Raw genomic sequence first — 23,079 nt, forward strand, 5'->3', positions numbered from 1 at the left:
TACGCGGAAATGTGCAGGTTATCTACACATAAAAAAATATCCAAATATAGTATAAATTGGAAGTGTTATATATATTATGTACATACTAGAGAAGTATCTACACTTCCGATTATATATAACTGAGAGCATTGAGTGACAGTATCCAATAAACTGAACTACAAATACCGAACCAGGAAGTCCAATCCTGTTGTCTGTTCAGTAGACAAGCCAGCAAGGGGAGTGCCTGATCATTGGTCCAAAGTGCAAGAATGAGACGGTTTATTAGACTTTTCACCTGACTGACCATATGATATCAGTAAAATTAGCGACTCTTGATTGACTTTAATATATTTGCAGATTTGGTTGTGCAACATTGTTGTTGGCTTGTGGTTATTTTGCATTTGCAGAGTCAGTAATCACTGGTGATCAGGTAGGACGGTTTTAACTGAATACTGTGCGACTTTATATTGTCTTGATTGTAAAGATACTGTACATGTATGTTATCTACAGGAGTAGAGTTTGCGGTCAGGGTGATAATGTTATCACTAATAAAATAATGTAACGACCCTGGGTTTATAATCGCGGAAATCGTCCGTGCTGCACGAGCATGCTTTTGCTGCACAGTCGACAGCGCGCCGGACCTCGGGCTAGAAAGTCGAGGCTTCGAGACCTGCTCCCTGCTGTTTCATTACAATAATTTACATTGCAACTAAGAGTTTGAAGAAACCCGCAAGGGTTTATCTTTCTTTTGGAAATGACTTTGCTCAGTCCATATTCGGGTTCCTGATATGTCAAAGTGCAACTAGCTACGCTAGAGCTCTGAACTCATGGGTCACTTTACTGCATCATAAGACAGTATATAGGCTACTGCACTTTGAGGTTATCTACAGAAATGGTTCAATACTTCCTTAATTGGGATTGGACAATTCTTAGCCCACCCTGTGTTCTGAAACTATTAAATTCACCCCTTCACTTTCTTTCATTTTTGTACATTTACTCGCTGTCTTTGCTTTTCTCTCTCAGTATTTTTTCTGCTCTCTGTTCTCATTAGATGAGACTTCCTCTTCACTCCTTGTCTCTCATCTCGAGGAGCTTGTCTGATAGGCTGTCTGCTATCCCCGGTAGGCGGGGAGTGTGTGGCGCTGCGATGCGATTGGTGCAGTTCTGCCGCCAAGGCGATGAGGGAGGGGTTAGAGTCGGCGTTGATCGGGGGGAGGGGCTAGGGGTCGTTGACCTTAAGGCCTTTGACCCTTCGATGCCCATGACAATGAGAGAGCTGCTGGAGATGGGAGCGAAGGGCATGCAGTGTGCACAGAGGTAACACATACACAACACACACACTGTCTTGTTGCTTGTCCGTAGCCATCCTTTCCACCCAGAGCACATACTATCCTCTTTCTCTCAGGGCACTGGAGGTTAGTCCTGCTCAGTGTGTGGTTCCCTTTGCGGAGGTGAGGCTGCTGTCCCCAGTCCTAGCCCCAGAGAAAGTGGTGTGTGTGGGGATGAACTACCGGGACCACTGCCTTGAGCAGAACGCCCCTATCCCTAAAGAGCCAATCATCTTCAGCAAGTTCCCCAGCGCCATTACTGGGCCCTTTGATGACATCACACTGCCTGACGAGAGCCAGGTGAGAGCAGCTTTAGTCAATGGGTGTGTTCCTCTGCCCAGGCGTTGCTGAAGCATGCCAGATCTTACAACACCTGGATAGGTATTTTACGTATCAGCTAACCACATAATATGTTGTAGCAATCTGGTGCCTGACGGCACAGTCGATGACGTTGTACGCAACTTCTGAGCAGGAGAACACGACCCCTGTCAGGCTCAGAGGAGAAGATTGAGAATCAGTAGATTTGCATGATCCTAGATCCATTCCTGATACAATTATAATGTACAGAGGCACTGTAGCCTGGGTGTTATACAGTTTCTGCATTCAATAACTTAATTGATGGATTATTCCTGGTTATCCCTGATTGAAGGAGGTGGACTGGGAGGTGGAGCTAGCCTTTGTGATTGGACGAAAGGGGAAACACATTAAGGTGAGTCTGAATAGAACTTGACAGACACAGGGGTTTCATGTCCCACAGATGAGCTCATTTCCCCCCCTACCCCCCCTACCCCCCAACTCTTTCTCCAAGGAAGAGGATGCTATGTCTTACGTGGCAGGTTTCACCGTTGCCAACGATGTCAGCGCACGTGATTGGCAGATGAAACGCAACGGGAACCAGTGGCTGCTGGGAAAAACCTTTGACAGCTTTTGTCCTCTCGGCCCCGCCTTAGTGACCACCTCCGCTGTGACGGGTGAGAGAGGCAGGAAGAAACACAAGATAAAATGTATACATATAATTTGCTTACTTTGGCAGAGTGGTTGCTAACATGTATCTCTGTTTGTCGTCAGACCCCCATAACCTGGGTATCCGCTGTCTGGTAAATGGAGTTGCAGTCCAGAACAGCAACACTGACCAGCTGATCTTTAAGACTGAGCAAGTGGTGGCCTGGGTCTCACAGTGAGTGACACACACACAATGTGTTTATAGTTCTTGTGATGGTAATACTTTACTTGAGCCCTCTATCACAAGGTATACATAACAGTCACTAACAGTTATGACAACTGAGTTACAATGTCATCACAAAACCAATATGTGTGACAGCTATGGAGTAGTCTACAGTTGCTCTATGATAACAAAGATTTGCATGTGTGTGTTTTCTCCTGTGTTAGGTTTGTGACGTTGTCTCCAGGTGACGTGTTTCTGACGGGGACTCCTCCAGGTGTGGGTGTGTTCAGGAACCCACCTGTCTTCCTCAAGGTCAGCATCACACACTTATAGAAAGACATTTGTTGTGTACCAGGCTAACTACTTTGCAGATGTTGTAATGAATCAATCAATGGTTGTGTGCCACTACGACTGATTGCTAAATCATATGATTTGGTTAGCTGATATGTTAAACACCTATCCAAGCATTTTAAGATCTGACATATGTCTGTAATGTAGTTAGCCTGGAATGAATCCATATTGTTACATATAGTAGTAATGAACTCCACATCCACCCCAAGCTCTTATAGGGCTAGGCACTTCCCATAGATCTGAAAAGATCAAAAAGGGCACAAGAGTTACAAGCGTTGCCTGTTGTGGCCCTGTCTTGTGAAAGGTGTAATGAAGTGTTCCTGTGTGTTTCAGAAAGGAGATGTGGTGGAATGTCAAATAGACCAGGTCGGGGTCATACGCAACAATGTTGTCTGAATTCTAACCTATGAAACAGCCAGCCTATTGGACAGCTCTCTCTTCAATCTTGATTCAGCTCTCTTTGGACCCAAGTGTCATTAATCTAGTCTACTATAAATCAGATCTAATCCATGTTTGAAAGGCTTTGTTTACACAGGAAGCTCAATTATTATATTTTTCCCAATTATTGGCAAAAGCTCTAATCTGATTGGTCAAATGATCCAAATTAGACTGCCTGTGTAAACAGCCAAAGATGGTGAATTAGGTTTGTAAACTATCAATCTAACTGAAGTTGCAATTTTTTGTGGATTGTCTATAGAATTGAATAGATTACTTTTATAAATGCAAGTTCTTTATTCTTGTTTTCTGTGATCCTTCTTATACAAAACATATACTGTCATGGTACTACAGTACCACTCACATGGCTAAATGTGTGACTAGTCTTCATGAAATCATGTCTCCTATAACACTGTGCTTTCCAATGGCACCCTATTTACTACATAGTGGACTACTTTTTATTAGGGACCAAAAGTCAAAAGTAGTGCCCTATATAGGGAATAGGGTGCCATTTGGGACCAGTCAAGTGACATTTGGAACTTACAGAACAGTGAATACTTACCTCGAACTGGACGAAGATATTTTGGTGCGCTATATCTAATTTTAAAGAAGTCTCAATTATTGCTCGCCTGAAGTAGAGTACCTTATGATAAGCTGTAGACCATACAATCTACCAAGAGTTCTCATCTGTATAATTTGTAGCCATCCATTTACCACCACAAACCGATGATGGCACTAAGACCGCACTCAACCAGCTGTATAAGGCCATAAGCAAACAAGAAAGTGCTCATCCAGAAGCAGTGCTCCTAGTGGCCAGGGACTTTAATGCAGGCAATCCGTTTTACCTAATTTCTACCAGCATGTCACCTATGCAACCAGAGGGAAAAACTCTGGTTCACCTTTACTCCACATACAGAGACGCATACAAAGCTCTCCCTCTACATTTGTCAAAATGGACCATAATTCTATTCTCCTGATTTCTGCTTACAAGCAAAAAATAAGCAGGAAGAACCAGTGACTCGCTCAATATAGAAGTGGTCAGATGACGCGGATGCTACGGTACAGGACAGTTTTGCTAGCACAGACTGGAATGTGTTCCGGGATTCATCCAATGGCATTGAGGTGTATACCACCTCAGTTATCGGCTTCATCAATAAGTGCATTGACGGCGTCATCCCCACAGTGACCATACGTACATATCCCAACTAGAAGCCATGGACTACAGGCAACATCCACATCGAGCTAAAGGCTAGAGCAACTGGTTTCAAGGAGCGGGACACTAACCCAGACACTTATAAGAAATCCCTCTACACCCTCAGTTGAACCATCAAACAGGCAAAGATTCAATACAGGATTAAGATTGAATCCTATTATACCGGCTCTGACACTCGTCGAATGTGGCAGGGCTTTCAAACTATTACGGACTACAAAGGGAAACCCAGCCGCGAGCTGCCCTGGGACGCAAGCCTCCCAGACAAGCTAAATGCCTTATGCTTGCTTCGAGGCAAGCTACACTGAAGCATGCATGAAAGCACCAGTTGTTCCTCGACGATTGTGTGATAATGCTCTCGGTAGACGATGTGAGCAAGACCTTTAAACAGGTCAACATTCACAAAGCCGTGGGCCAGATGGATTACCAGGATGTGTACTCAAAGTATGCGTGGACGAACTGGCAAGTGTCTTCACTGACATTTTCAACCTCTCCCTGACAAGAGTCCCTGTGCACAAGGAAGCGAAGGTAACCTGCCTAAATGATTACAGCCCCGTAGCACTCACGTCGGTAGCATTGAAGTGCTTTGAAAGGATGGTCATGGCTCACATCAACGCCATAATCCTGGATACCCTAGACCCACTCCATTTTGCATACTGCCCCAACAGATCCACAGACGACACAATCTCAATCGCACTCCACACTGCCCTTTCCCACCTGGACAAAAGGAATACCTATGTTAGAATGCTGTTCATTGACTACAGCTTAGCGTTCAACACCATAGTGCCCACAAAGCTCATCACTAAGCTAAGGACCCTGGGACTAAACACCTCCTTCTGCAACTGGATCCTGGACTTCCTGACGGGCCACCCCCAGGTGGTAAGGGTAGGCAACAACATGACTGCCATGCTGATCCTCAACACTGGGGCCCCTCAGGGGTGCACGCTTAGTCCCATCCTATACTCCCTGTTCACCCACGACTACATGGCCAAACATGACTCAAACACCATCATTACGTTTGCTGATGACCCAACAGTGGTAGGCCTGATTACCGACAACACTGAGACAGGCTATAGGGAGGAGATCAGAGTGGTGTCCTGGCAGTGTGGTGCCAGGACAACAACCTCTCCCTCAATGTGAGCAAGACAAAGGAGCTGATCGTGTACTACAGGAAAGGCTGGCCGAACAGGCCCCCATTCTCATCGACGGGGCTGTAGTGGAGCGGGTCGAGAGTTCCAAGTTCCTTGGTGTCCACATCACCAGCAAACTGTCATTGTCCAAACACACCAAGACAGTCATGAAGAGGGCACGACAACACCTTTTCCCCCTCAGGAGACTGAAAAGATTTGGCATGGGTCACTAGATCCTCAAAACGTTCTACAGCTGCACCATTGAGAGCATCCTGACCGGTTGCATCACCACCTGGTATGGCAACTGCTCGGCATCTGACCGTAAGGCGCTACAGAGGGTAGTGTGTACGGCCCACTACATCACTGGGGCCAAGCTTCCTGCCATCCAGGACCTATATACTAGGTGGTGTCAGAGGAAAGCCCCAAAAATTGTCAGACTCCAGTCACCCAAGTCATAGACTGTTCTCTCTGCTTCCACACGGCAAGCAGAACCAGAGCGCCACGTCATGGACCAAAAGACCCCTTAACAGCTTCTACCCCCAAGCCATAAGACTGCTGAACAATTAATCAAATGGCCACCTGGACTATTTACGTTGACCCCCCCCCCCCCCCCCCCACACACATTTGTTTTTACACTGCTGCTACTCACTTTTTATTATCTATGCATAGTCACTTGATCCTTACCTATAATACATGAACAAATTACCTCAACCAACCTGTACCCCCCCCCCCCCCCCCCCTACATTGACACCGGTACCCCCTGTATATAGCCTCGCTATTGTTATTTTGTGTTACTTTTGAATTATTTTTACTTTAGTTTATTTGGTAAATATTTTCTTAACTCTTTCTTGAACTGCATTGTCGGTTAGGGGTTTGTAAAGTAAGCATTTCACGGAAAGGTCTGCACCTTTTGTGTTCGGCATGTGACAAATAAAGTTTGATTTGAATAGTGAGTGCATACATTTTCATACTTTTTTGTACTGCTCCCCATGGAAATGAAACCCACAAACCTAGCGTTGCAAGCGCTTTACCAACTGAGCCACATCATCATATCACAAACCACGTGTGTCTTAATGTGCACAATTATTGTATTGTACATTGTTTTTGTTCATGGTAATGGAAAGTCTACAGGTACCAAACCTAGATGACCAGCCTATGTACAATATTAAGTGGTTTGTATGGATGGTATATTGATACTGCACAAAAAGTGTCTGTTGTCCATGTTATTTGATCAAGAAAAATATTTTATTTGTTGTGGATGTTTTGTGTCTTTGCCCATCATTTTTCACCTTTTGATGTAAATGTTTGAGGACAGGATTTTGTTCTTTCTGGATTCAATTAGAATGCCAATCACAGAGAAAGGGACAGGGCAAAAACTTTTACAATTCCTACTGTTGAATCCTGCAAGATACTGTTCCTAATTATTCAACTACCTTGTCTTTTGCCCAAGTGTAGATGCAAAAAAAGAATGTTTTGCCAGGGCTACAGATGTTTATATCAGTTTACATATACTGGTAAAGGCCCAGTGCACTACTCTGTGCAAAAATATTATTTCCATATGTTTTTATTCTGATTTTTCAGGGGGTGCTGAATCACCCTCAGCACCACTACTTCCCGGGGCTATGGAAAATCCAACTCATTTTTTTTTAACTCTTTTTTTTTTTTTTTACCAGGTAAGTTGACTTAGAACACATTCTCATTTACAGCAATGACCTGGGGAATAGTTACAGGGGAGAGGAGGGTGGATGAATGAGCCAATTGGAGGGCCAGGTTGGGAATTTAGTCAGGACACCGGGGTTAACATCCCTACTTTTATGATAAGTGCCATGGGATCTTTAGTGACCACAGAGTCAGGACACCCGTTTAACGTCCCATCTGAAAAATATATCAAGAGAACATCCCTGTTCATCCTTACTGCCTCTGATCTGGCGGACTCACTAAACAAAAATGCTTAGTTTGTAAATTATGTATGAGTGTTGGAGAGTGCCCCTGGCTATCTGTATTTTTTTTAAACAAAAATTATGACATCTGGTTTGCTTAATATAAGGAATTTTTTATTATTTATACTTTTAGTTTTACTTTTGATACTTTTTTTGTTGTTTATACTTTTTGATAGTATATTTGAGCAATTACATTTACTTTTGATACTTAAGTATATTTAAAACCAAATACTTTTAGACTTTTAATCTAAGTTTTTTACTGGGTGACTTACACTTTTACTTTAGTTATTTTATTTGAAGTTGGCTTTACTTTTCCTCAAGTATGACAATTGAGTACTTTTTCCACCACCGGAAACATGCATAATGTATGCTGTGCTCCAAGTTTATGAATCTCAATATTTTTGTGCATGGGCAGTCTTTTCAGAAATAGCGCATGCAGAAATTTAGTGTGAAATTTAAGCAATGCTTATAAATGAGGCCCCTGAACTGTATGGACAATGGTGGGTTTGGTCTCCATGATTCAATCAGATATCTGTATGATATCTGTATTAAATATCTGTATCCTCTGCAGTTTGATGCTTTACTGTAGTGTAGATACAAATTAAGTATTGGAAATGTTTAGTGTCTGGCAGTTAGGTGATACCTGGATAGTCACATGCACTCACACCAACACACAGTGAGGGCCTCTCCTGTAGCGCATATACAAACACAAGTGTTAACTGTGTCGTACAAACCTCAGATTTAAACAATCCATCTTAATGAGAGACAGAGAGAGCTGAAGGCTAGTAACTATTCAAAGTGCAACAGAGAGGTAAAATGCACAGCCTGTGAGTCATCCACATCTCAGATTTCAAATGCTGCTATTTGTTCAGACCACCACGAGGTGGAAGTGATGTGTCATATAAGAGAAGTCTTCTGACATTGTGACTGAAGAGCATGTTTTTCTCTGCAGTGTCTTAAAACAGCCTTGGTGCTATTGGCACCAATGAAAATAAGGGCTGCATACATGTTAGTTTTAAAGGTAGAGTTCTCAATCATTATGATCCGTATCACTTCTGATGGACTGTGGTGCTTCATGTTAGTGAAAGTAGATCAATGATGGATTCAGGAAAAACAAACACATTTCTAGGTTTCATAAAAACAAACAAAAAATAGCATTATATGTATATTAAAAAAACCTTGCTAGACACTTTTCACTGACCTATCACACCTATTTCACACAAACACAGAGCTTGTCTCAATTGTTCTTGTTCAGTTGAAGTCAGAAGTTTACATACACCTTAGCCAAATGCATTTAAACTCAGTTTTTTACAATTCCTGACATTTAATCCTAGTTAAAATTCCCTGACTTAGGTCAGTTAGGATCACCACGTTATTTTCAAAATGTGAAATGTCAGAATAATAGGAGAGAAGGATTTATTTAGACTTGTATTTCTCATTCCCAGTGGCTCAGAAGTTCACATACACTCAATTAGTATTTGGTAGCATTGCCTTTAAAATTGTTTAACTTGGGTCAAACATTTCAGTTAGCCTTCCACAAGCTTCCCACAATAAGTTGGGTGAATTTTGGCCCATTCCTCCTGACAGAGCTGGTGTAACTGAGTCAGGTTTGTAGGCCTCCTTGCTCGCACACGCTTTTTCAGTTCTGCCCATACATTTTCTATGGGATTGAGGTCAGGGCTTTGTGATGGTCACTCCAATACCTTGACTTTGTTGTCCTTAAGCCATTTTGCCACAACTTTGGAAGTATGCTTGGGGTCATTGTCCATTTGGAAGACCCATTTGCAAACAAGCTTTATTAACTTCCTGACTGATGTCTTGAGATGTTGCTTCAATATATCCACATAATTTTCCCTACCTCATGATGCCATCTATTTTGTGAAGTGCACGAGTCCCTCCTACAGCAAATCACCCCCACAAGATGATGCTGCCACCCCCGTGCTTCACGGTTGGGATGGTGTTCCTAGGCTTGCAAGCCTCCCCCTTTTTCCTCAAAACATAACAATGGTCATTATGGCCAAACAGTTATATTTTTGTTTCATCAGACCAGAGGACATTTCTCCTAAAAATACAATCTTTGTCCCCATGTGCAGTTGCAAACCATAGTCTGACTTTTTTATGGCGTTTTTTGAGCAGTGGCTTTTACCTTGCTGAGTGGCCTTTCAGTTCATGTCGATTATAGGACTCATTTTACTGTGGATATAGATACTTTCGAACCTGTTTCCTCCAGCATCTTCACAAGGTCCTTTGCTGTTGTTCTGGGATTGATTTGCACTTTTTGCACCAAAGTACGTTCATCTCTAGGAGACAGAACGTGTCTCCTTCCTGAGCGGTATACCAGCTGCGTGGTTCCATGGTGTTTATACTTGCGTACTATTGTTTGTACAGATGTACATGGTACCTTCAGGCGTTTGAAAATTGCTCCCAAGGATGAACCAGACTTGTGGAGGTCTACAATATTTTTCTGATGTCTTGGCTGATTTCTTTTTATTTTCCCATGATGTAAAGCAAAGAGGCATTGAGTTTGAAGGTAGGCCTTGAAATACCTCCACAGGTACACCTCCAATTGGTTCAATTGATGTCAATTAGCCTATCAGGAGCTTCTAAAGACATGACATCATTTTCTGGAATTTTCCAAGCAGTTTAAAAGGCACAGTCAAGTTAGTGTAAATTAACTTCTGACCCACTGGAATTGTGATACAGTGAATTATATGTGAAATAATCTGTCCATAAACAATTGTTGTAAAAATTACTTGTGTCATGCACAAAGTAGACGCCCTAACCGACTTGCCATAAATATAGTTTGTTAACAAGAAATTTGTGGAGTGGTTGAATTTTTACATTTTTTTTCAAACAAGTTTTACTCCAACCTAACATGCTGACCAGACCGGACACGTCGCGTGCGAGAGTGTTGCAAAATAAATGTAGAAATCCATGTTATTCAATTATTGCACCCACACGGCTCGCACGCGCCAACGAGCATCTGCATTGCCAAGGGCTAAAATAGAAGTCATTCCTCTTTCTGACGCAGATCGCGCTGCAAATCCTGCCTCTCCCATCTCCTCGTTGATTTATAGAATCAGGTACTCACGTGCCATCTCCTCATTGTTATACACACGTGGGTGATTGAAAGACGAACTGTTTTGCCTGTCGTCGTAGGTAATACTATGAAAGTTTAGATGACAATCACCATATAAGTTCAAAGATGAAAAAACCTGGAAGGAGGAGAGATGACTAGAAACGATTCGGTTGACCGTTTTGTGTGGATTCATTGTCAGAGTAGAGGACCTTGTGCATTTCAGGTAAAATAACAACTCAATGTTTATATCCCAGGACAAATTAGCTAGCATGTGCAAGCTAGCTAGCTAAATTGCCATACATGTTTAATGCTTTTCGACCTGTCCCCAAATTAATATAATTGGTTCAGAGTGATATTTTGATATTTTAACCTGCGTGTCGTGATCGCGTTTGGTGTGGGGGGACAAAATACATTTATGCACAATGGCGCACGCACGCAGCCGGTTTGGGTGCTGTGTAAGTGTATGTAAACTTCTGTCTTCAACTATATATTTTCAGAAATGTTTACAAATTTGTTTAAAATTAAAAGCTGAAATGTTTTGAGTCAAGCATTCAACCCCTTTGATATGGCAAGCCTAACTAACATTTGCTTAACAAGTTACAAGTTGCATTGACTCACTCTGTGAGCAATATGTTATCAACATGATTTTTGAATGACTACCTCATTTCTATACCCCACACAGACAATTATCTGTAAGGTCCCTCAGTCAGACAGTGAATTTCAAAGACAGATTCAACCACAAAGACCAGGGAGGTTTCCCAATGCCTCACAAAGAAAGGCATCTATTGGTAGATGGTTAAAACATTTAAACAGCAGACATTGAATATCCCTTTGAGCAGGGTGAAGCTATTAATTACACTTTGGATGGTGTATCAATACACCCAGTCACTACAAAAGATACAGTCGTCCTTCATAAAATCAGTTGCTGGAGAGGAAGGAAACCGGTCAGGGATTTTACCATGAGGCCAATGGTGACTTTAAAACAATTACAGACTTGAATGGCTGTGATATGTGAAAACTGAAGATGGATCAACAACATTGCAGTTACTCCACAATACTATCTTAAATGACAAAGAGTGAAAAGAAAGATGCCTGTACATAATACAAATATTCCAAAACATGCTTGTTTTCAATAAGACACTAAAGTAAAACTTCAAAACATTTGGCAAATAAATTAACTTTATGTCCTGAATAAAAAGCGTTATGTTTGGGGCAAATCCAACACAACACATCACTACCACTCTTCATATTTTAAAACATGGTGGTGGCTGCATCATGTTATGGGTGTGCTTGTCATCGGCAAGGACTAGAGTTTTGTTGGGGATAAAAATGAATGGAATAGAGCTATAAGCACAGGCAAAATCCTAGAGGCAAGCCTGGTTCAGAGTGCTTTCCAACAGACACTGGGAGACAAATTCACCTTTCAGCAGGACTATAACGTAAAACACAAGGCCAAATATACACTGGAGTTGCTTCCCATGACGACATGGAATGGTCCTGAGGGGCCTAGTTAAAATATTTGACATAAATAGGCTTGAAAATCTACAGCAAGACTTGAAAATGGCTGTCTAGCAATGATCAACAATTAACTTGACAAAGCTTGAAGAATTTTAAAAAGATTAATGTGCAAATGTTGTACAATCCAGGTGTGCAAAGCTCTTAGAGTCTTACAAATCAAATTTTATTGGTCACAAACAGATATTTGGCAGATGTTATTGCGGGTGTAGCGAAAAAAAAAATGCTTGTGTTCCTAGCTCCAACAGTGCAGTAGTTTCTGGCATGGGTCCTCAGATCCTCAAAAGGTACAGCTGCACCATCGAGAGCATCCTGACTGATTGCATCACTGTCTGGTATGGCAACTGCTCGGCTTCCGATCGCAAGGTACTTCAAAGGGTAATGCGTACGGCCCAGTACATCACTGGGGCCAAGCTTTCTGCCATCCAGGACCTCTATATTAGGCGGTGTCAGACTCCAGCCACCCTAGTCATAGACTGTTCTCTCTGCTACCGCACGGCAAGTAGTACCGGAGAGCCAAATCTAGGTCCACGAGGCTTCTAAACAGCTTCTACACCCAAACCATAAGACTCATGAACATCTAATCAAATGGTTAGTTCTCTATTGGGACAGTATATCTGGAGAGAGCCATGATTCTGTGAAACAGAGAATGTTACAGTCCCTGATATCTCTCTGGAAGGAGACCTTTGCCCTGAGCTCATCTACTTTATTGTCCAGAGATTGAATATTAGCGATTAATATACTAGGAAGCGGTGGATGGTGTGCACGCCTCCTGAGTTGGACTAGAAGTCCACTCCGAATACCTCTTCTCCGCTGGCGGCATTTTGGAGCAGCCTCTGGGATAAGTTACATTTCCCTGGGGAGTTCGGGAAAGTCATATTCCTGGTCGTAATGCTAAGTTACCACCACTCTGATATCCAAAAGTTATTTCCGGCTGTATGTAATAATAAACACAAAAAACGTTCTGGGCTAAAAAATGTAAGAAATAACACACAAAAAAAACAAAATACTGCAAAGTTGCTTAGGAGCTAGAAGCAGAGCTGCCATGTCTGTCTACCCAGAAAGACTCAGTTGTAATCGCTCCCAAAGGTGATTCTCAGGGGTGTGAATATTTATGTAAATGAGGTATTTCTGCATTTCATTTTCAATAAACATGTGGTCACTTTGTAATTATGGGGTATTGTGTGTTGATGGGTGAGAAAACAAATATTTTTTACATATTGTACATCCTTGTCCAAAGGCAACTTCTGAACTGAAGCAAGAACCAAAGTTCTGGTCTCTTATAGACTCATGCAAAGTCTAATACTGAACTGAAAAACACATTCAGTTTAAACACAAAACAACCTGATGTGAAAATGAAATGTAAAATGCAAACTTAATGTCAACAACTTGATCACGTAAACACATGAAAATCAATAAGAGCATGCTTAGCGACTATGACACAAAGTTGTGGAGTTTGTCTGTTTGCTGTCGGTTGGGAGGGTGGACTGACTCCCAGGAACACACATCATCTCTGCTGAACCTGAGGACGGACACACACAAACACTTTATTTAGATACACGTGCAAGGACCAGTGAGTCACTGATAAAATGTTAATCACAGCATCCTGACTGCCTCACATGCCACCTCCTCTGAGCAGCTCTCTGTGAAACACACACACCAGTTTTTGGGAATGGTGTGTAAATCGGAGTAAATGTGAATGTGTAAGTAGAGTGCGTAGCCTACAAACAAATGAGCTGGTTCTTAAAGAGAGGTGTTTTTCATTAGACAAATGTCTGAAGTACAGGTATTAGCATTCTGTGTGTGTGTCATTGTGTAGTTCTAATCTCACCATAGTGTCACCTGTCCCTCTGGGCGGTGTCACACAGGTGGGAGTGTATCTGGGCTAAACATACAGCCTCTGCAGGGGTAGACACACACATCTGGTAGGGGAAGTTTAGGAGGTGCAGTCTTTCTGTAGCCCAGCAATCAGACTGCATAGGAAGAATAGCAGCTCTGGACACTGGCTGGGCTGGCTCAACTACAGAGATAGTGTGTGTGTTTGTTTAGTGACTATTCCAGTAATATCCCGGGGCAATAGGTGTGTTTGTGTACTACTCACCGGTATATACCTGGGGCAGTGTGAGTGTGTGTACTCACAGCAATGGGTTAGAACCGGTTCAGGGAACAGAACAGAAAACCAGAAAAAATTGTTTTTCCGAGGAACAGAATTAGAACTGGGAACAAAAGTGATCTATACTGTTCTGGAGCAGAATCGTTATTTTGAAATCATGGGAACCGGTTAAAAACGTTATTTTACTTTCAGGGCATTTTTCTCCAGTTCCACAAAAAAACTCAAAGCGCTTACGCAAAGCCCTCACTTAGAAACATATTCCAGTGTCTGCCTGCCAGCTGAAAACCTTTGTGTGCTAGCTGCCCCTTCCCCTCCGAAGCATAGGCTACTAGCCTAATGATGTTACAACCGGGATTCAGAAATTAGGCAGAGAGGTATTTTATTTGAGAAGAATGGAGTAACTTTAAGAATTCTATAGTTATAACATTTCACATTGGCTTTATTAACTACAAAAAGGTAAGACGTGTTTTTATTTAAAAATAGTCATATAAATAATGAATCTTTAAAGCAAACTAACCAACCAAGATTGTGAATGTGGTAATGGATTTGCACACACATGTACCATCGACAGCCTCATGGATGAATGTGTGTGTGTGTGTGTGTAAGTATCTGGGCTTGGTGGGAAAGAGAGGGAGTGGTGGAGAGATAGGGGTCGGGAATCATATAGAGATTGAGGGAGAGAGTGACAGAGAGAGACAGAAACAGAGAGAGAGAGAGAGAGAGAGAGAGAGAGAAAGAAATAGTGGGTCAGAAGGAATGAGAGAAAATGGGGTGAGCTGAGCAGACTGGAACTAATGACCAATAATTATTATAATTTTTTTGACCCGTTGAGCATAAAGAGTCAGCGTCAGCTAGCGATGTGCAGTTCAAGAACAATTCGTCATTCTTTTTACATGTTTCCGAGTGACTCATACATTTTGGTTGTTCGTTGACCTGCTGGTCGCAATTAATTCTGCAGGATAAATACGAGCTCAGCGGCGTGCTCCGACCACTAACTGTCTATCATGTGCGCACAGACAAATAGATAATGCTGCAGGAGGCATAGAGAAGAAAAAACTAATGATAAATACATGATAATTGATTGAATGGTGAAAGAATGAATGCAATTAATTGATTATTGAATGTAATCGATGGACACAGCTTTGTAAAACGAAACCATATATACCCTGCCTCTGCTAAACACTCGAATTAGAGAACGAATCGTTTGAATGATATTGTGCTAATCTCCCGGCAGTCAAGCAATTGCATTCCGCAGTCGTTCAGGGGGGGGGGGGCGTTAGAAAACGGGAACAAGCACCAGGCGACGGAGCAAACAGGACGCTAGGCCACTGAATTCTCACTACTGTGGTATCTTAATACTACTTGGTATCGTGAAACTTGGCCTGGTATTGTATCGTTAATAAAAATGTTGGTATCCAAACAACACTAATTTCTAAAGATAAATATTGACATATGAATAGCTCAAAACATTTTAGCCTGCTATATGACAAGTTAATCAGTGGGTGATGACCTGGAGGGGGGAAAAGGACAGACAGACAGATCAGCCAGAAGACCTTTCAACAAATCAGCTAATTCAAAACAGGAAAGGATCTTAATTAGCGACGCTGGATAGACTACAGGAAACATAAAACAGAGTAGAGACTGCATGGTGTGTGTGTGTGTGCATCACTTAGGTACTTTAAACCTGTGTGTTTGAGTGAGATCAAAAGTGTGTGTTTGTGTATCCCACCAGGCCCCAGCTTAATTTGGCCAGCTCTCCTGTTGACTGCTGTTGATGTGCTTATTATTTGAGCTGTGAACAATAGAGACTTTAAACAGAAACAATAAACCAAGAAAAGCCATACAGATTGACTAAATGCAATCTTGTTGTGTCTTCTTTCTCTTTCCATCTTTAGTGCCCACTGCTGATAATCGCTGCCAACTCTTTCTCTATCTTCCTCTACCTCTCCCTCTAAATTTCATAAGAAGTGAGCACTGAACAACAGAGATTGAGATAACAGAATAAATCACATCTTATCTTCTCTGTCAGAAAGACTCATGTGACAATGCTGTGACAATGCTGTGAAAAGGCTCCACAGAATGTGTAATGCTAACACAAAGTTTTGATATGCTTGAAGAACAATTGCAAGTTGCAACAATATTGGTCGGCATAACTAGGGATGGGTATGAGTAATCGAATACTCTAGTACCAAAGCTTGATCTTTAACAAGAGATTTAACAAATTCAATATATATATATATATATATATATATATATACTGTAAAACTATTTGGTGGAATATGCCTTGTGGCTGGCCGAACGGGCAAGTGAAATGTGGTCTTGAAGACAACTTTAATTTGCTTTGACTCTAGTGTTCCATTTGTACATGTACTTTTGCGGGGCACAACAAAAAAGAAACCAAGCCAAGCATCACAGTTCTTCTCCCTACATTTCCTTTCCCCTCCATGTCTCATTCACTCAATTGTGTTCTGACCACATACTACACACATGCACGCTGAGTGCGCACACAAGCTCCCGTTAGGCCTACAGAAATAAATGATTACAAAACGTATCTAACTGATGGGATACACAAGATACATTCCTTGACAGGTGACAACAGTGCTATCACAAATTGAAAATGGACTGGTTGATTGAACAATAGGTGTTCCAACAACGAGCTGCAGTTTCGGAATAATTGCATCCCGTCTATTTTCCGCTGAGGCTACTTTGCAAACTGCTAGTGTCATTTAGAATTTATTAGCCTAGGCTATAACTCCCTAAACATACAGTGGGGCAAAAAAGTATTTAGTCAGCCACCAATTGTACAAGTTCTCCCACTTAAAAAGATGAGAGGCCTGTAATTTTCATCATAGGTACACTTCAACTATGACAGATAAAATGAGAAAAAACATACAGAAAATCACATTGTAGGATTTTTAATGAATTTATTTGCAAATTATGGTGGAAAATAAGTATTTGGTCACCTACAAACAAGCAAGATTTCTGGCTCTCACAGACCTGTAACTTCTTCTTTAATTAAGAGGCTCCTCTGTCCTCCACTTGTTACCTGTATTAATGGCACCTGTTTGAACTTGTTATCAGTATAAAAGACACCTGTCCACAACCTCAAACAGTCACACTCCAAACTCCACTATGGCCAAGACCAAAGAGCTGTCAAAGGACACCAGAAACAAAATTGTAGACCTGCACCAGGCTGGGAAGACTGAATCTGCAATAGGTAAGCAGCTTGGTTTGAAGAAATCACCTGTGGGAGCAATTATTAGGAAATGGAAGACATACAAGACCACTGATAATCTCCCTCGATCTGGGGCTCCTCGCAAGATCTCACCCCGTGGGGTAAAAATGATCACAAGAACAGTGAGCAAAAATCCCAGAACCACACGGGGGGACCTAGTGAATGACCTGCAGGGAGCTGGGACCAAAGTAACAAAGCCTACCATCAGTAACACACTACGCCGCCAGGGACTCAAATCCTGCAGTGCCAGACGTGTCCCCCTGCTTAAGCCAGTACATGTCCAGGCCAGTCTGAAGTTTGCTAGAGAGCATTTGGATGATCCAGAAGAAGATTGGGAGAATGTCATATGGTCAGATGAAACCAAAATATAACTTTTTGGTAAAAACTCAACTCGTCGTGTTTGGAAGACAAAGAATGCTGAGTTGCATCCAAAGAACACCATACCTACTGTGAAGCATGGGGTGGAAACATCATGCTTTGGGGCTGTTTTTCTGCAAAGGGACCAGGACGACTGATCCGTGTAAAGGAAAGAATGAATAGGGCCATGTATTGTGAGATTGAGTGAAAACCTCCTTCCATCAGCAAGGGCATTGAAGATGAAAAGTGGCTGGGTCTTTCAGCATGACAATGATCCCAAACACACTGCCCGGGCAACGAATGAGTGGCTTCGTAAGAAGCATTTCAAGGTCCTGGAGTGGCCTAGCCAGTCTCCAGATCTCAACCCCATAGAAAATATTTGGAGGGAGTTGAAAGTCTGTGTTGCCCAGCAACAGCCCCAAAACATCACTGCTCTAGAGGAGATCTGCATGGAGGAATGGGCCAAAATACCAGCAACAGTGTGTGAAAACCTTGTGAAGACTTACAGAAAACGTTTGACCTCTCATTGCCAACAAAGGGTATATAACAAAGTATTGAGATAAACTTTTTTTATGGACCAAATACTTATTTTCCACCATAATTTGCAAATAAATTCATTAAAAATCCTACAATGTGATTTTCTGGATTTTTTCTCATTTTGTCTGTCATAGTTGAAGTATACCTATGATGAAAATTACAGGCCTCTCTCGTCTTTTTAAGTGGGAGAACTTGCACAATTGGTGGCTGACTAAATACTTTTTTGCCCCACTGTAGGCAGGTTCCATGCTGAAAATAAAAAAACAAACAGTTTTTTTAAAGATAAAAAGCATATTTTCATCAGAATCATTAAGCATAGGCTTACACACCAAACAGATGTTGTGGCCATTATTCATCACCATGCAGTGTTCAATGTGGAATTTTTTATCCATTTAGAAAATTCCAAAGAACAGGCACAATAATACCTGTATATCGACAATTTTTTGTTTTAACCCTGAAATAAATGCCTTTCAACTCACCAAATTGAATCACAGGTGGGAACAGGCTACCTAAGTATGGTTCTCAACCAGAGACAACGATTGACAGCTGCCTCTGATTGGGAACCATACCAGGCCAAACACATAGAAATACAACACACAGAACAAAACATAGAAATGAAAAACATAGAATGCCCACCCCAAGTCACGCCCTGACCAAACCAAAATAGAGACATAAAAAAGGAACTAAGGTCAGGACGTGACAGCGAGATGTACTTTGCACCTGGAACCTTTTTAATTAGGAAAAATATTATGTTCTATTTTATTCTGTCTTATTACATTGTTGTTGTTTTTTACTATAAAATAGGTGTCTTGACTGTGATAAGGGCTCGGGAAATAAGAGCGACTTGTCTGCAGAAATGTTCTAAGCAACGCTATGCCATTGCAGAGCCATAGGCTTTTTTTCGCCTCTGCTGAGGTTACTGACTCCACAATAGAATACAGTATAATCAGTTCACATTATGGTTCCAATAAACTCATCTTATATGGCACTTGCTTTTTTATTGACTGAATATACTGTATATGATGCAATTAGGATTTGTTATCTGTAATGGTTATGATAAATTAGGCGTTGTTGCACACTGTTGGCATAGGCCTATAGATAAATGTACACATTTTTTTCTCCAGTGAGGGCCTTGTGTTCTAAAAATAGTTTTCATTTTATTGTACTGGAGTACTCAACAACAAAAAAATCACTAGAGTACTCAAACAGTCAGAAAAGGTAATATGCCCATCCTTAGGCATAATATGAACATACAGACACACGCACACACACACACACACACACCTGTTGTTTAGGATGGTAAAGGTGCAGGAGGGTCTGTAGAGGGTGAACTTCATCCACAGCTCCTGCCATGGAGCTGGACTGGACGCCGTGTTTGGACTGGACATCGGCGCAGGGGAAAGCTCCCGCCATGGAACAGGACTGGATGCTGTGCCTGGACTTGGCACCAACACCAAAGAAGACTCTGGCCTTGTAGCTAGACTGGACGCCGTGCCTAGACTGGGCATTGGCGCAGGGGAAGGCTCCGGCAATGGAGCTGGAGGTTCCGGACCGTTGACCATCGCAGGAGGTTCCGGACCATGGACCGTGTCAGGAGGTTCCCGAACCGTGGACCGTCTCAGGAGGTTCAGGACCGTGGACCGTCTCAGGAGGTTCCGGACCGTGGACCGTCTCAGGAGGTTCCGGACTGTGGACCGTCTCAGGAGGTTCCGGACTGTGAAACGTCACCGGAAGCTCTGGACTGGGAACTGTCGCCGGAAGCTCTGGACTGGGAACCATCGCCGTAAGCCAGTAAGCCAGTAAGCCAGTGACTCAGCCCCTGTAATATGGTTAGAGGCAGAGAATCTCAGTGGAGAGAGGGGAACCGGCCAGGCAGAGACAGCAAGGGCGGTTTGTTGCTCCAGAGCCTTTCCGTTCACCTTCACACTCCTGGGCCAGACTACACTCAATCATATGACCTACTGAAGAGATGGGTCTTCAGTAAAGACTTAAAGGTTGAGACCGAGTCTGCGTCTCTCACATGGGTAGGCAGACCATTCCATAAAAATGGAGCTCTATAGGAGAAAGCCCTGCCTCCAGCTGTTTGTTTGGAAATTCTAGGGACAATTAGGAGGCCTGCGTCTTGTGACCATAGCGTACGTGTAGGTATGTACGGCAGGACCAAATCGGAAAGATAGGTAGGAGCAAGCCCATGTAATGCTTTGTAGGTTAGCAGTAAAACCTTGAAATCAGCCCTTGCCTTAACAGGAAGCCAGTGTAGGGAGGCTAGCACTGGAGTCATTTGATCAAATTTTGGGGTTTGAGTCAGGATTCTAGCAGCCATATTTAGCACTAACTGAAGTTTATTTAGTGCTTTATCCGGGTAGCAGGAAAGTAGAGCATTGTAGAGAATTTTTCTGAATCATTTCTGGACAGAAAGTTTCTGATTTTTGCAATGTTAGGTAGATGGAAAAAAAGCTGTCCTTGAAACAGTCTTGATTCGTTCGTCAAAAGAGAGATCAGGGTCCAGAGTACATAGAGGTCCTTCACAGCTTTATTTGAGACGACTGTACAAGCATCAAGATTAATTGTCAGATTCAACAGAATAACTCTTTGCTTCTTGGGACCTAGAACAAGCATCTCTGTTTTGTCCGAGTTTAAAAGTAGAACGTTTGCAGCCATCCACTTCCTTATGTCTGAAACACAGGTTTCCAGCGAGGGCAATTTTGGGGCTTCACCATGTTTCATTGAAATGTACAGCTGTGTGTCATCCGCATAGCAGTGAAAGTTAACATTATGTTTTCAAATGACTTCCCCAAGACGTAAAATATATAGTGAAAACAATAGTGGTCCTAAAACGGAACCTTGAGGAACACCGAAACTTACAGTTGATTTGTCAGAGGACAAACCATTCACAGAGACAAACTGATATCTTTCCGACAGATAAGATCTAAACCAAGCCAGAACCTGTCCGCGTAGACCAATTTGGGTTTCCAATCTCTCCAAAAGAATGTGGTGATCGATGGTATCAAAAGCCAGGAGCACGAGGAAATATGCAGAGCCTCGGTCTGACGCCATTAAAATGTAATTTACCACCTTCACAAGAGGAAGAGGATTTACCACCTTAAGAGGAATGGAAGATTCGATATAGGCCGATAGTTTTTTATATTTTCTGGTCAAATTTTGGATTTTTCAAGAGAGGCTTTATTACTGCCACTTTTATTGAGTTTGGTACACATCCGATGGATAGAGAGCCTGTGGCGAAATCTGCACAGAGCCTTCACCGTGCACTGCCACTTTAAGAGCGCATGAGCAGTAAGGCTAAGAATATAAAGAGAGCTCGTTCAGCTCTTTGGGGAGGGGCTCTTTGGTGGCGCGACAGTTTGATTGTGTGTGCTGTGCTGCAGAAGTTTTGTTTGTTTTCAGCGTGTGTAGTTTATAGAGTATTTAACTCAATCATCGGTGTAATCGCTCTAGGTCGTGGTTGTTTTTGTTTGGGACCACGCCCGTTATGGATCGCATGGATTAGTAGCAACATTGTTGCGAAGCTTTAACATACAAACCACCAGCGTACACCTGCACGCCTGAAGACCACAGCTAAGACCTCTCTTGTTCTCTTTCTCTTTTTCTCTTCCCTCTATCGTTCCAGTGCTTTACCCTGAAACAGACTCTCTATTTTTCCAATGCACTTCCCATTGAAGTGCATTAGAGCTGGACTATTATTGCCCTGCCTGAAGTATTTGGACATTTTAGTTAAAAAGGAGGTTGCTTGCCAATTGTGTATTGTTATGTGAACTGTATTGAGATGTACTAATGACATGTGGCCGAGAAGACTGGACATTTTTAAGGCCTTTGTTGTGTCGATGAACACCCCCCACATTCATAACCTCTGCACTCATCTACTAGAAAATAATACAGATTATTGCAAATCCTATGTTGATGACTGGGTTCGTTCTTGTATGAAGTTGCTGTTGAATTGCTCTGCCATTATTAGTATTAGTATTATTGTATGAGGTATTCTTGTTTGGGTTACCCCTGTGCTGTGATGTGGGTTTTATATGGTGTGTATTCTCTTTTCTCTCCACTGGCTATCTGGTAAACAGGCTACACTCTAGGCAGTCTCTTCTGCTGATGTGTGTGGGTCTGGTAGTGGTTCTCTCTATTCTACTCTTTTCCTTTCGGCATGGTTAATACCTGCCTGGCGCCCGAACAAAAGCTTTCTTTACCCCTCTCTAATAAATACCGCTACAAGCCCTTTATTATGTTCAACATAGGAGGGCCAAGCACAGGAAGCAGCACTTTCAGTAGTTTAGTTGGAATAGGGTCCAGTATGCAGCTTGAAGGTTTAGAGGCCATTATTATTTTCATCATTGTGTCAAGACATATAGTACTAAAACACCTGAGTGTCTCTCTTGATCCCAGGTCTTGGCAGAGTTGTGCAGACTCAGGACAACTGAGCTTTGGAGGAATACGCAGATTTATAGAGGAGTCCGTAATTTGTTTTCTAATGATCATGATCTTTTCCTCAAAGAAGTTCATGAATGTATTACTGCTGAAGTGAAAGTCATCCTCTCTTGGGGAATGCTGTTAGCTTTGCGACAGTATCAAAAATACATTTCGGATTGTTCTTATTTTCCTCAATTAAGTTGGAAAAAAATAGGATGATCGAGCAGCAGTGAGGGCTCTTCGATACTGCATGGTATTGTCTTTCCAAGCTCGTTAGAAG

At 42.2% G+C, this 23,079-nt stretch overlaps 1 protein-coding gene across 2 annotated transcripts; it reads left to right on the forward strand.

Annotated features, from left to right (window-relative positions):
• Positions 1-174: 174 nt before the first annotated feature.
• On the forward strand, positions 175-3,559 carry fahd2a (fumarylacetoacetate hydrolase domain containing 2A). Of its 2 annotated transcripts, none has more exons than XM_021606280.2 (8): positions 175-409; positions 1,031-1,296; positions 1,385-1,607; positions 1,957-2,016; positions 2,116-2,278; positions 2,376-2,484; positions 2,697-2,784; positions 3,157-3,559. In XM_021606280.2, the coding sequence occupies exons 2-8, from the start codon at positions 1,031-1,033 to the stop codon at positions 3,217-3,219; spliced, it is 972 nt and encodes a 323-aa protein (XP_021461955.1). In that variant the 5' UTR covers positions 175-409; the 3' UTR covers positions 3,220-3,559. The 2 variants fall into 2 exon arrangements, with proteins under 2 accessions (XP_021461955.1, XP_021461956.1); XM_021606281.2 differs by having other exon boundaries at positions 176-409; positions 1,105-1,296.
• The last annotated feature ends 19,520 nt before the right edge of the window (positions 3,560-23,079 follow it).

The sequence above is a fragment of the Oncorhynchus mykiss genome, chromosome 6, assembly GCF_013265735.2.
Source record: "Oncorhynchus mykiss isolate Arlee chromosome 6, USDA_OmykA_1.1, whole genome shotgun sequence".
Classification (NCBI taxonomy): Eukaryota; Metazoa; Chordata; class Actinopteri; order Salmoniformes; family Salmonidae; genus Oncorhynchus; species Oncorhynchus mykiss.

Bases quoted from the DNA above. Each gene is read 5' to 3' on its own strand.
- fahd2a (XM_021606280.2), top strand. From the start codon at position 1,031: ATGAGACTTCCTCTTCACTCCTTGTCTCTCATCTCGAGGAGCTTGTCT. The intron at 2,279-2,375 runs GTGAGAGAGGCA...GTTTGTCGTCAG, and splicing joins GACCACCTCCGCTGTGACGG to ACCCCCATAACCTGGGTATC. The intron at 2,785-3,156 runs GTCAGCATCACA...TGTGTGTTTCAG, and splicing joins ACCCACCTGTCTTCCTCAAG to AAAGGAGATGTGGTGGAATG.